Below are 14,084 nucleotides of genomic sequence, written 5' to 3'. Positions count from 1 at the left end.
AAATAGTAGTATCTCCATTGAGAGTGCCTCAAATCAACTGAATTGCGAGGTACACAAGGCCAGATTTCTATCACTGCACTAGCAGCATAGCTTCCACAGCCTTGCCTGCCAAGCATGAGATGGAGCATGCATACTACATACCTACTACAGTTAAACCTCATTATAACGAAGTTGTATCTGACACGAAAATAACTACGTTACATCTCATACTCGTTATAAGTATATATTCACTGCACACTGATACTGGTGAGAAAGTTTTTATATTAGTTATATGCAACCATTCATTATAACCGTGTCTGATATATCAAGGCTTGACTGTATATAGAAAAAAGAACCATGGCATAATTTATTAGGAGGGGCGGGCTACTTTAATACACTCTGGGAAAATGGCGTACACTTGAACGCTATGAGACTTGACAACAGCGTCCGCATCAATCACTCCATCTGGGCCTCCTCCTGAGCCTTCTGCGCCCTGCGTCTCTCAGCAATGAGTCTGTGCTTCTGCTTCATGAAGGCATTGACAACGGTGGTGTGGTAGCTCAAGTCACCATCTGGAAAGAGAGAAGTGAAAAAGGAAGTGATTTCTTTATAAGTTACTGTATAGGCGAATGTATAACGTATAACGCGAACGTATCGCATACAGTATAAAGATACTTTCATTACATCCAATTCTTGACGGCGGCAATTGCATCTTATTGGTGAGCACCAAGTGTGTCCTGTGATTTCCTTCTTTCATCCTCGTGTGCAATGCACTACCTTTACTGCTTGTTATATCCGATATTCATTATAAGCATGTATTAGCTACATGCTAATAGTACCGATTCAGGCACCAATCAATTCTGTCCACATTCCTTGCTTTTACAGCATCATAAAAGTGCGCTGCGACAGATCAGATAAAAAATTTATCAATTCTTCAGTGAGCTTTGCCAAGTCTAAGAAATGTGGACTCCATGCAAGAATTCTCTGTGGGAACATCAGATGAGGAAACAAACTTGTTTCATGTCTGGCATACTGTCCATAACTCTGAACCGAAAACAGACATGGCAGTTCTGTAAACTGCGTCTGTTAAAGTATCTGAAGCAGACAAATTTGCCATACTAGTTTTCAGGTTACACGAAAGCGTTACAATGTTTACAAAGTTTGACGTAATAGTTCTGCAGAAACCCGGAAGGTGGAGGGTAGTAATTAACATCCACTCTTCGTAGCAATTGCTAGGATTGGGTGGGTGTCTCATTTTCCTTCTATTAAGAGGTTTACGAAGGTTTCACAAAAATCCTACTCCCAGATTAGTGGCCTATTTCAGAGTAGTAGAATGTCTCAATTTTGTTTTCTCTGTATAAGTTGTCTCAACAAGTGCAATTTACTCCATGGAATTGTAATATTGTTCTTCATTTTTGTTCTCCCTGTCTCAAACAATTTTTACATAACAATTTGATGGCCTAGATAAAAGTCTGCTCTACAATCAGTAGATATAAACTTTTTCTTTTAAATGCAACACACCTCATCAAAATTGGTGCAGTGTGGACGCCTAGGGAAACAGTTTCTGCATTGCTATGCTGTTGAAGATGAGAGATGCCAAGGCAAAGCTTCCTCTCAATGAGAACATGGGGCTCAATTCAATTCAGTAAAAAAATAGAAGAAAAACACAGAAGAATAAGAAGACGTAGAGTCTCACATTTGATGAACCAATTGAGCTCGGCCTCCTTGTACTGCTGGATGATTGGCTCACACTTCTCCGTGTCGTAAAGCTCGTAGGACATGCAATCATCTCGGCGGCGAGAGAGGAGGTTAACAATCTTGCCATCCACTTCCCTGCGCACAAGATTTTCATCATGGCTACCATGCTTGTCAAAATTCAGTCTATTACTCCATCCACCCCGCCAATTTCATTCAGCGAAGCGAAAGTTACAGGTCACTGCGGTGCATCACAATAGGGGTCTCCTCCACTGGGGATGTATTTTCAGACAGTCACTTTTAGAGATATAACTTCTTGCGAGCGCCGATTGAGAAAAACCAGTTGAGCTGATTGGCTGGTTGAGGAAAGCCACCTGAATCATCTAACGGCACTGTAAACTACGTTACATGAAAGTGATAGTATCACCGAAAGTGATCGTTCGAGAATGCGGCCCCTGTACACCTCTGATCGTCCTCTGTGCAACGCCAGGGCCCGCTAAACCCTTTGCAGTCAAGCACATTTGCCCAAATTGTGGTCACTCCAGTCGGGAGCATTTTCGCGCATCTGCATGCCATGCAGAACAAGCACTCAGGTAAACAAATGATTGTTAAATTATTTATTTCAGAAAGTTTATTTCCAGGGGCCCTCAATGGTACTTTAGCACTTTAGCGCTCTAAGCACTCCCACTTTTGCAACTTTTGCTGCCCACGATAGCTGCATCCGTTCGACTCGCAATGCACATATGCTTGGTCACTGTTAATAGTAACAGCACTGAAACTTCCCCTATTTAAGTGTGCTTCCAGTAGTCTTTGATTTAAGGAATTGCACTGTCAGCGGCATTCAAATAAATGCATTGCTGCTTTTGTGTTTTCCTACAACACTGCAGCAGGAAATTGTTACGCAGCTTGCAGGAATACGCATGTAAGTTGGACTTCTCCAGCCAATGGCTAAGTGCCGTCTGAATTAATGCTACGCCACGTCATGGCTTCTTTAGGCAGTGTATCAAGTTTTCCCATCAAGCTTGTGACTAGAAAAAATTTGGTGGTGAATGCATTCGTTGGAGATGATCGGTGCTGTTAATGTGATTAGCAATCTTTCTTATGATGAGTGTGTAATTGGTCATGGCTTATATGTTATGACAATTATGATCATCACTGTAGCCCTGTGCCATCTGTGAATCAAGTCTGTCTGCGATTTATACAAGTCTCACCATAAAATTTGGAGCACTCACTGGCGCTCGTGTACATTGTACAAGACTATTCACGCCATGCATGCAATCTGATTAAAGAAGACTCTCACTACAGAATAGGCAGCAACATTAAAAAAATTTCGCACATAGCAGGCACATCTTAAAACAAGCAATAACTTGATGACAGTGACAGTCAGGTGAGAACAGCTACTGCCAAAAAGTAAAACAGTCAATGCCTGACCATACCAGTTACAACTCGTACTCCGTCATTAGCTCGTACACGCCTCCAAACAGATTTGTTTTGTGTGCAAACCTTCAATGAGATGAAACACAAAAATGAACACGCACAATGGATAGAAGTCTATATTTCTGATGTTCTAGGATCGGCTGGTGCTGCAATGGACTGACTGTTACACTAAATTCTGTGAATGTATCTTTTTTTTTTTTTTTCAAGCTGCTTGCTTTGCGGCGCATATGTACTTAAATGAAACCATGGTGCATATACATATATATAGGCTTTTAAACACCATATATTGCTGGAATTTCAAATAAGCTCACTGTAGACATCGACCACACTAGTGTTCTGTTGAACACTAGTGTACTTGATAGTGTACTTGAGTGTACTAGTGTACAAGAACACTAGTGTACTTGACAACGCCGATTCTCGCTTCCCCACTCGCGCAGACTCAGAAGTATGGTCACATGTGCGCACAGGCGACCGTAAAGCCTGAATGCCCGCTTTCCCAAGCCAAAATCTCCCATTTTCGGATGCCTAGAGGGCAAGAGTTGTTGGGACAGTCGACAGCCAAAATAGCGCGAGCGTTTAGCAGTACGTCCAGAACGAACTTGTGAGCAACTACCTGTCCCTCTTGTACTGCTCGTTGGCTTCAAACTTGCACATGAGGTCGTCCGTGTAGCACTCATCGATGGTCGGCACCCTCCGGTACTTGCGGTGGTACCAGTTGTAATCGGCCCGATTGGGTTCGACAATCTTCTCTGCGTGTAAAACAAGTCACTCGTAAGCATGCAACTACGCAATGCCGCTATCCTCACTTGGTGCGCGCTGGAACGTCACTTCCCAACTTTTAGGAAGATCGAACGCACAGGTATAGACCGTCCTACGGAGTGACCTTTACTGCACCGCTTACCTCGTAGCCAGGTAACGGGGGCGTCGAACGCCGCGTAAAAAGCGTACATAGTTTTTTCGAACCCATTCCTCGGTGGATGATCGCCAAAACCCATAACTGCACGAATAAACGGGCAAAACTTCCGAAGTTTGCACGCTCTCCCGTACAACACGGCGCACGACCATAGAATAGCCCGACCGACGACGAGCAAGTCAAGTCAATTCAGTTTTGCTTCCAGCGTAGCAGTTGAGTATCCAAGATAATTTCCATCACTTTCATTGGTTGTATTTCAATTGCAGTAATAAAATTTATGTACAGTTTATCAATGCATACCCTTTATAGAGTTGCGGAAGTGAATGACGGCTTAGTGAATAAAGAAAAGTAAGAGACTAACCCTGTTTTGATAAGACATGTGATGTAAGGCAGTATAGTAACTCTATGATGTAAGGCCGATGTAAAAAGTTCACATCAATTTTTGCCAACAAACTAAAATACCTAGCGCGTCATAAAAAAACGTTCGCGCTACCTACTAGAAAATATATAGTCTACTTGATAAATACTTGCACCATAAAATTTAAACCTGTAGTGTTTTTATTTTTTCATAGATGACGCGCCAATCTGTAAAGCTAAATTTCTGAGCACTTATGTGATGTCTTTTGTTACTCGGAGCACGCGTGGAGTGTTGTGACTGAACAAATTACCCTAGATTCGCTTGTGACGCTCCACCCCTCTTCGGTCGATAGCTGCGCGAGAAATCTTTCGCCATTGCGCGTTGTTTGTCTCCGGGTTGTGTCAGTCAGCGGAAGGAAAGCACAGCGGCCAAGCAAGATGAATCGTCTCTTTGGACGCGGCAAGGCCAAGGAGCCGCCGCCGAACCTGACCGACTGCATCGCCAGCGTTGACGGGCGCGCCGAGTCGGTTGACAAGAAGATCGCCAAGCTCGACACCGAGCTCAAGAAGTACAAGGACCAAATGGCCAAGATGCGCGAGGGCCCGTCAAAGAACATGGTCAAGCAGAAGGCGCTGCGCGTCCTCAAGCAGCGCAAGATGTACGAGCAGCAGCGCGACAACCTGATGCAGCAGTCGTTCAACATGGAGCAGGCCAACTTCGCCACGCAGACCCTGAAAGACACCAAGATCACGATGGACGCGATGCGGCTCGGAGTGCGCGAGATGAAGCGCGAGTACAAGAAGGTGAACCTCGACGACATCGACGACCTGCAGGACGAGCTCGAGGACATGCTCGACCAGGCCGGCGAGGTACAGGAGGCGCTGGGCCGGAGCTACGGCATGCCCGAAGTCGACGACGAGGACCTCGAGGCCGAGCTGAACGCGCTGGGGGACGAGATCGCGCTCGACGAGGACACTTCGTACCTGGACGAAGCGAGTGCCCCGAGGATTCCCACCAAGGAACCCGGAGCCGAGAGCGTACCGGCCAACCCGGAGGGCGTGCTGGTCGACGAGTTCGGCCTGCCCAAGATCTCCGCGACTTGAGCGCACGACGCCTTTCGGAAACGCCGCAGGTTCTCCGACCGACAGTTGCGTGCGACGGCTTCACGTCGTTCCAGAACTGACACGCGGTGCGGCTTTTCCCCTGTGCTCGAAAAAAAAATTGTGAGGGTTCAGTCAGGCGACGACGACTCGTGAAAGTTTCGGTTTAGCGGCGTCGTCGTTCTGCTGTTTTTAATACACCAACTCGTCGGCACGGCATTGTATGCTCGTATTGTGGGGCGTGGTTTGTTTCATTGCTTGTCCCGTGTTATCCTGCTGGCTAGAAAACGCTTGTTTACTGCATGTTGAAACGTAGTTGCGGCGCGTAAACTGCTGTTTGCATAATCTGCTGTTTGATGTGGATGTAGTTTGTTGATGTCCACATTAAAAGTTTGCGGCGCAGCCACTGTAGCCTACCTTGACGATGTTTCATTTGTGTTTAACAGATGGGTAGTGGGACACACAATAACCACACTTAGTCGCTGCTGTAAGGGATTTGAGAGCTCCAAGGAATGATGTGCATGCAGTTGGCAGCGGAGCAGCTGGAGATTGCCAGCTAATCCGAGTCACCTTGGTAATATGCCTTGTGGTGACGCTAAAATAACTGTCACTGCTTTGCCATTCAATTCGCTGCACTTAACATCTTGCCAACGTTGCGCCATTCATTAACAGGGAGAGAGGAGGTTCCTTTTGGACACTTTTGGGTTCATGTTTTCCCTTTCGCTGCCTTCCTAGCGCTTAATTTTTTGTCCACTGTTGGTGCCATAGTCTGGCTTGTTGTTTCTTTTTCTTCTTCTTAGTTCAGCGCCGTGTTGTGTTGCAAAGCTTCATCTCATGCCCCCTTTCCCAAAACTGCATAATGCCATAGCATCCTACACGCATGTGGGAAGCTACAGCAATGCGCTGTTAAAAATTGTGCACCCCATGCAGGCAGTATAGTGCAATACAAGACCCGCTGAACGGTTTCCTGTCGCATCACCTGTCGCCACGGCGATAGAAATACAGTCGACTCTTGCTAATTCGACCTCAGTTAATTTGACTTTTCGCTAAATTCGAAAGCTCTGGGAAGTGCCATGAAGAAACGATTCATTGCTATGGAAGAAAACCCTGTTTAATTTGAACATGATAGCATGTCGCTTCCATTCCCCACTGACGCCTCTGCATGCATGTAGCAGTTGCTATAGGATAGAGAACAAAATATTCTGCAATAGGTGCTTCCCTAGAAAATGACAGTGACGGCAGCAACCTGCCCTGTAGTGATGATGATGACGTGCCCTGGGCGATGGTTTTTTTAAATATTTGGTCAGCTTCGATTATATGCTGTTGTCTGTGGGTCAGTGACCGACGACGACATTCGCAGTTATCTGTATTAAAGTAATCTGCCGGCGACGACTGACAACTTCAAGGTGTAAAACAAACGAGAAAATTGTTAATTCAGTGTTAACTTGCTGCCTCACTGGAGTCTACACTCTTAAAAAAGTTTGCGCCCTTTGGGGGCTTATCTTGTCCCGCAACTATAATAGTCATCTATCTTGCCCACATTTAGTTAAAGCTGTGTGCCCGGTACTTCCAGGTCATGAATGGCTTGTGCGTTACCAGCATGACATGTCATTCTCAAGAGGGAAGTAGCAAGCGCAGAGTTTTTAAGGAAAGAAACGCAAGCAAGGCAGATGACGCCTCTTGTTGTGGTACAAGATATGCCCCAAGATTGCAAGCTTTTTTAGAGTCCAATTAACTGGAGTCGTTTGTACTAACTTCACTCCCGCATGCTATGTAATGTACGCCCTTTAAGGTGTAAATCTTCCAGGCAGCGATAGTCTAGAGAAGTTTGCACCTTTTGGTGTCTTGTCTTGTCTCCAGACAATAATTGTAATCTCTCTTGCATGCCTTGCATTTCCTTTCTTTAATGCTGTGCCCCTAATGCCAACTGGTCATGAAAGGAATGCTTATTATCAGTGTGACATAGCATCGTTGAGAGAAAAGTTGTAAGTCCAGAGTTTTCAAGAAAGGAAACGCAAGCCAATCAGATGACGGTTATTGTTTGGGGACAGGATAGGGGTGTCCTGAAGGACAAAAACTCGTCTTAGAGTCTAGTGTCGTCAATCTTTCATTTCTTTTGCCCACTGCTTTCCTGCCATAAATGGTGCAGGACATATCCACATGGTGTACCTGGTATAGTGTTGTGGGCATACAGTTTTAAAGGGACACTAAAGCGAAACAATAAATCACTTTAGACCAATAAAGCATTGTTAGAGAACCCTGCAGGCAGTCATTTCAACAAAATAGTTTGATTATTAGACGATAAAATGAAGGTCCAAGTATCAGTATTTGAATTCTGCGCTGAAACCCCAGCGCCGGTACATCAGCGTGACGTCAGGGTTTCCAAAGTATGTTTTCGCATTTGGACCGCGTTGGCTGAATAAATGTTTCCGAAACTTGCCATGTTTAACATATGGTTCCTTTAGAACACAATGTAGTCAATCTGTACCACTATATATAATTAGTAGGCCCTAGAAGATGCCATCAAAATCCAAGACGTCACAGCCCCCAGGAGCGGCAACTTAAGTAGGCGTCGCCACCCGTATTTCGTTTGTGCACTTTTTCTGGCTTACCAAACGTCTTATCAATGTAAGAGTGGTGTTTTCGGTGTTGTAGAACGGTAATTTACTGATGCAGAAGAAATCATTTTTCACTTTAGTGTCCCTTTAAACAAGGAACTGCATACAAAATTAATGGTAGTCATTCGACAAGAATTATTTCATAAGTAGTATACGCCTATTGAAAGTTCAATGAGTTTGCTTGCCCCCGGGTGTCGGGCTGCTGTACCAAATGTGATAACGGAGCTTGCGTGCTGCATGTACGAAATTGTTTCAAGCCTAATGAAGGCAAGAAAACTGTAATGTGCATGTAGCCTGACCCTACAGTTGTACAAATTATTTTTGCACGCATGTTTCTCGGGCTGACATCTTCAGAATGCTCAGGTTGACCAGGAATTTTGCAAAGGAAGCACTATGTACACTCACGCCTCTTTTAGATCTGGAAGTGATGAATTGTGTTTGTATCAATATATGGCATTCTGTCAAATGGCTGCTTTTCTCTTACGTGGCTCAGTGTGTTTGTTTCATCCCTGTACGTTTTCCGACAAGTCACTCTAGAGCATGCAGCCGCAAGACCCACAGGCTGAAGAGGCATGTTCCAGGTTTACAAGTTCTACCTTCGAAGTGAAGGCCTGACTGGTGTAGCTTAGGCTGAGGATGTATATTACAATACGCTAGGACCTACTGCTTATATCTGATCCAGTATGCTTTCAGCCTTTCATTTTTACCCTATTTACAAAAGAATGCTGACTGCTCTCACAAAGAACCTTAGTTACAACCTATAGAGGCCCCAGTCCTGGCCAGCCGCGCCCTAGAGTGCCCAGCAGAGCCAGCAGCTGAAGGAATGGAGGACAAAGTGACTTGCGAGCGCAAGTAGTGGTTCGAGGCTCAGCTGGACCTATGGAAATGGTTGCGCTAAGTTCAAACAAAAGGGTATTACATTTGTGTGCACGCTTGCCACAGTTGTTGTAAATGTGGTGAAATTTGTGTGCCTAAAGCATAACCGCACTGATCTGCAACTACTGTTCAACCTAATTGTGGCCAGCATGCCCATTTAAGTACACTCAGTGACAACCTAAGAATCCAGTAGAAGTTCTGCCTACAAAACTGCATGTGCCCTCTGTTCCTCCCTGTTCGAAAGCTTAGTTCCTGAGAGATACCAGTATAGAAAAGTTTGCCTCCACCGTAACGTCACAGACATCATCCAATGTGATTGTCAGGTTCATCTACACAAATTCTCGTATTTGGACAATGCTGTATTACTGCCCCCCTATTCTTAGGTTATCACCAACTTTAGCATTAGGAAGGAGCATATTAGAAAGGATAGAGAGCGAGAGATAAATAGAAGAGAGAGGAAAGGCAGGGAGATTAACCATTAAATTCCTAATAAACCAGCAGCCATTTTTTCGACCACTTCATTGAGTGGTGTAACGTAGACTTGTTCTGTAGTCTTAAGACTTCACCAGAATTTAGGCAGCCTAGATGTTGGAGAAGAGTGGTTGCCAGGGGTGATGAGGTAACAAAGATACCCTGCTCTGAATACCCATTGCAGTCATCCCTCAAGGTCAACGGCTGAACTGTTCTGCAGCAGAAGAGCTTCTAACAGCAGTCCAAAGACCCTGGTGGTTCTGAACAAGGACTGGCACTGTCCAATGTTGCTATCTTCACAGACCGAATGACCAGCTGTCAATTTGCGTTCTGCATGTTGTGGCTGATGTCCACTTGAGGACTACTGCTCACACTCATTAGGCCAAGCGTGGTCTCCAAGATCGGGTGGCGTACAGTTTCATGCTGGATCCCGGAGTCCATGGTCGCTGCCTATACCCGATCATAGAGTTTCATACAATTAATAAAGGGCACTGGAGAGCTGCAAGCAGGGCAATTCAGCAAGCACAGGAATGAAGTGCATGGATTTGCCTGAGCTTCATCCTTCTGGTTTCAAATGGCTTCATGACTTTGTCAAATTATCATTTTCAAGAAAGTACTGTGTTATAAATAACTAAATAAACGTTATTGAAATTGTCCGATGCCAGGATTCGAACACACAAACTCCAGCACAGAACCTCGATATTGAAAGCGTTACGCCACGGATGCATGGACAAGTGGAACCACTGCAACTAGCGGCGCTCATGCGTGTTTGCAGAGTCTTGTTGCCTTCTGCATAAAAAAAAAAGAGTACAGATTACTTTGAAATTTAGGCAAATCAAGGCAGATAAAGCATCATAAATGAAACCGCAAGAACGTCTGATGCCACACGCACAAGGATCAAACAAATATGCTTACTAACCATCATTCCGATGGTCGTGAAACGATCATAATGCCCGAGTTCCCCACAGCAATTATTGCAGGGAACCCCATGTACCAGGCCTTTCAGCTACCATGGGAATGATGGGCAGTACATGAAACTGTCTAATCTTTGTGCTTGTGCTAAATTTCCAAGTATTCATAAGTTTTAAATGCATGAAGTGAATGAGTCTCTGTGCAGATGAATAATCATTGCAAATCATTGCATTTATAGCACAATATTTTGTTGAAAATGATCAAATTGCAAAGCCACAAAGTCAGTCAAAGGCAAAAGAGTAAAGTTTGTGTAAATCCATCCGATATTACAGTGAGCTAGAAAAAAAAAAAGGTAGTGGTGCCCATGATTCCCGCGTTAGCTGCAATGCCACACTTGTAGTTCCCGTAGATCACTACTGCCAGACTCCCCTCTAGAAAGTTTTGCATGAAACTCTATGGCCGAGACAAAGTACCATGGAGATTGAGCTAGGCCCAGCTTTAAGTTATCTTTTGCTTCTTTGCAATCTGTTTCATTACTCCACTCTCGGTAGCCTATAGATCAGCGACAGCAGGACCCACACATACATTTACCGCAATGTAATGGAATACAACATAATTTTGCCCACATAAGCACAATGCACTTGTGGGCAGGTCAAAACAAAAGGTGCTTACTCAACATACATAAATAAATGTAACAATACAGAGTCAAAGTAACTGTACTGTTAATAGAACACAAGGATAGGTCGAAATATAGGGTCATCAGTACAATAAGTCATTTCACTCTGAGGGGCTAACCATACCCACTTGAGGTTTCAGACATCTAGTAGCAGCTAGTTGAAATTAAGGCTGCCTTGCCACTTTCCTACAGCAAGCGAATATTTGGGGAATCTCTTAATGGTGGGATTTTCCCAGAGTTGGGTAGCCGTCATTTTTACTTTGAACCCATTTGAAGAGCAATTTCGTTAGCGAGTGAAACTTCAACATTTTTTACATCTCAGCAATCTTTCGTTTCATTGTTGTATTAAATCTAGCCTAGTTGAGCGCTTTCACATTTAAAACAGCACATTCGAAAAACATGCATCCAGAGCAGCACGTCTTTCAAACACTGATGCACAGTACCAGATGACGTTTCTCAATAACTCGTTATTGCAAAGCCAGGTCAATAAAAAAAAAAACATGCAGGAACTATTGACAATGATTGTTAATTTAAGCGAATACCCAAATCCTTCTAGAATACTTTTCCGTTAATTAAAGGAATGATGTGCTTGAAGGTGTAGATTTGTTGCAGTAAGAATGTTTACCTAGAGTTTACTACTTCATTGCGTAACACCGTAGAGAACATGGGCATTAACCAGAACATCTGTAGTGGCAGTATAGGGGTGCTATTCAAATTTGGTAATGGTAGCATACTTCAAGCCAATTGGAGAGGCCCAGAGGCCTGCTATGGCCTCTTTTTGGCAATGGCGGCTCGGAATGCTGTCATTACGAAATTTTACAATGTTCAAAGCAGTTCCCTAGGTGGCTATACATTAGAAGCCAATTTGTCATGTTTGCGTTATAACCCGTGCTGTGAGCACCGCCTTGGAAGGCAACTGCCATCCTCACTTCCCGGCACCTCCACAGGGGGCGCAAACCACAGGGAAAGAGCAGGGCTGCCCTTCCTGAACACTTCACCACACCAGACTCTCCACAGCTCTAACGCAAGAGCACGTGCACGTCAAAGAGCTGCAATACAATTGCCGGCTGGTAAGGAATAGGGATGTACAAATTTTCAAAGCCTTCGAATAACAGATCGAATAGCATCCAAATGTGTAGTCACTATTCGTAAATGCGAATATTTTTCAAATGCTTTTCAAATATTGTGAAACGTTGACTGCATTCAAATAAACATAAAATTGGAGCATAAGTACGGTAAATTTTCACTACCACCACCCCCACCCTCCCACAGACATAGTACAGACATAAAACACGAGAACTTGCGCACTAAGCAGGCTACCGTCACTTAGGTAGCCATACTTCACAGGCTGCAGAGCGATCATTCGCTCTCTGAAGAGCCATGTGCATGCAAAGAAGCTACTTTCTTGCTCCCAATTCTCTATCCACTTTTTTAATAAACAATGTTTCATAATGTACTATATGTAATGACAGAAACTTGCAGACTTCAAGAATACTGGGATGTGAACATCATTTTATATTGATTCTGATAATGGCTATTGATTATTCGAAAACTATTCAACGTTTGATTCAGTCTTTGAAATCACTATTCACACACCTGTAGCAATGAACATGTCCCCACAATGAGTTGTGCAAGAGCATGTTCCCATTGCATTGGTGCCTTTGTAACTGTGGTGCGAGTCCAACCTCCACCTCAGAAATGTGTGAAAGAGCCAAGGAAAGTGATTTAGGAAATTTTGCACCCATGCCCTTCCTTGCCAAGAAGTTCATCGAGAGCATTTCTGCTCGCCCATGACGTATACAGCACAGATGACAAAATACATCTTGCATCCCAATCAACTATGAACCTTTCTTATAAGGCTGAAAGCATCTCGCAACTTCTTAAGATTGAGCCTGACTACAATGTTCAGCACCTCTAACCAGGTATTAACAAAACTGATCCGATCTTTTTTTTCTTTTGGGATCGGCATTTGCCATAGAGACTAGAGAGTGCAACGGCGTCAGCAGGTAGAGTATGTACTTTATTTCGCCACAAAGATATGTTTATGTAGTTGGTATGGTGGGGAAAAAAGCAGAGTGACACCAAGAACAACGTAGTTGCTGCCTTGCATTGATGGCTAGCAGATTTATTGGAAAACCTCTGTGTTATATTTGGCTGACACTTCAAAAACATCACGCTGATGAAGCCTTCTAGCATCGACCCTCTGTTGCTGGTGGTGGCAGCGTGTGCCTGACAAGAGGCGTCATAACGCTGGGTCACGGTGCTGGGTAGACATGACACCGATGCCAATGATTGGCCAACTATTCAGCACAGTGTGCCACTGAGACCATTTTATCATAACATGTTGACAAAGACGCAATCGACAGTCTTTCTTGTCAACGGCACCAACAAAATCGGCATGCTGACCGTAATCGTTCAACTGAATCGATAATGCAATAGCCACTGACCCTTCGCTTGTGTATATAATTACAATTAAATCTCGATATAACAAAGTAGGTAAAATTGGCAATTTGCTTCGTTATATAAAAATTTCGCTGTATTGAAATTTGACCTTTTATGCAAATAAGTACACAGCTGCTGATAAATTTTTCTCACTCGGAAAGAAACCACAGAATTTTCTGAATTACCGGGCAATCAAAAAAAGCAAATTAGAATGAGAAAATTCATTTTGATGAATTTGGAAGTCGGCGACAAATGATACAGTTTCATGCCATGTCGACGACATCTTCACATGGGCGGTACAAATTAAGTGAAGCCAGGTACGCTATTGCGTGCACTCTGCTCCCGCAGCTGATAGCGTTGCCTGCGCTGGGACGACACTATCATGAAGAGTTCCAGCAGCAGGCAGCGAATGCTTCGTCTGCCTTTCGCTCCGAGTTACCAAAACTCAAGATTACACAACCTCCAATACTAAACATGCGGGAAGACAGTTTACAGGATGCCACGCCTTCTCGTCATGCCCGCTCTTTGCACACGTGGCTGTTTACCTCTAAAGCAGGGTGCGCAGCTGCGTATACGCTCAAACCCGCTTACACCCATGTGCAGCCAC

General features: G+C 44.2%; 2 protein-coding genes across 2 annotated transcripts; one reads left to right on the top strand and one right to left on the bottom strand.

The window, feature by feature from the left end:
* Positions 1-322: 322 nt before the first annotated feature.
* ND-PDSW (NADH dehydrogenase (ubiquinone) PDSW subunit) lies at positions 323-4,217 on the bottom strand. Its single transcript, XM_070523994.1, has 4 exons — positions 4,013-4,217; positions 3,725-3,860; positions 1,676-1,812; positions 323-551 (listed from the first exon to the last, which is right to left on the bottom strand). The coding sequence occupies exons 1-4, from the start codon at positions 4,104-4,106 to the stop codon at positions 436-438; spliced, it is 483 nt and encodes a 160-aa protein (XP_070380095.1). The 5' UTR covers positions 4,107-4,217; the 3' UTR covers positions 323-435.
* Positions 4,218-4,656: 439 nt separating this feature from the next.
* On the top strand, positions 4,657-8,583 carry Vps60 (vacuolar protein sorting 60). The gene has a single exon (XM_070523993.1). It carries the CDS (start codon positions 4,820-4,822, stop codon positions 5,483-5,485), a length of 666 nt encoding a protein of 221 aa, XP_070380094.1. The 5' UTR covers positions 4,657-4,819; the 3' UTR covers positions 5,486-8,583.
* Positions 8,584-14,084: the final 5,501 nt, after the last annotated feature.

Source organism: Dermacentor albipictus, chromosome 8 (genome assembly GCF_038994185.2).
Source record: "Dermacentor albipictus isolate Rhodes 1998 colony chromosome 8, USDA_Dalb.pri_finalv2, whole genome shotgun sequence".
NCBI lineage: Eukaryota > Metazoa > Arthropoda > Arachnida > Ixodida > Ixodidae > Dermacentor > Dermacentor albipictus.
Note: the sequence above shows the minus strand (reverse complement) of the source record. Positions and strands in the feature narration are given on the sequence as shown.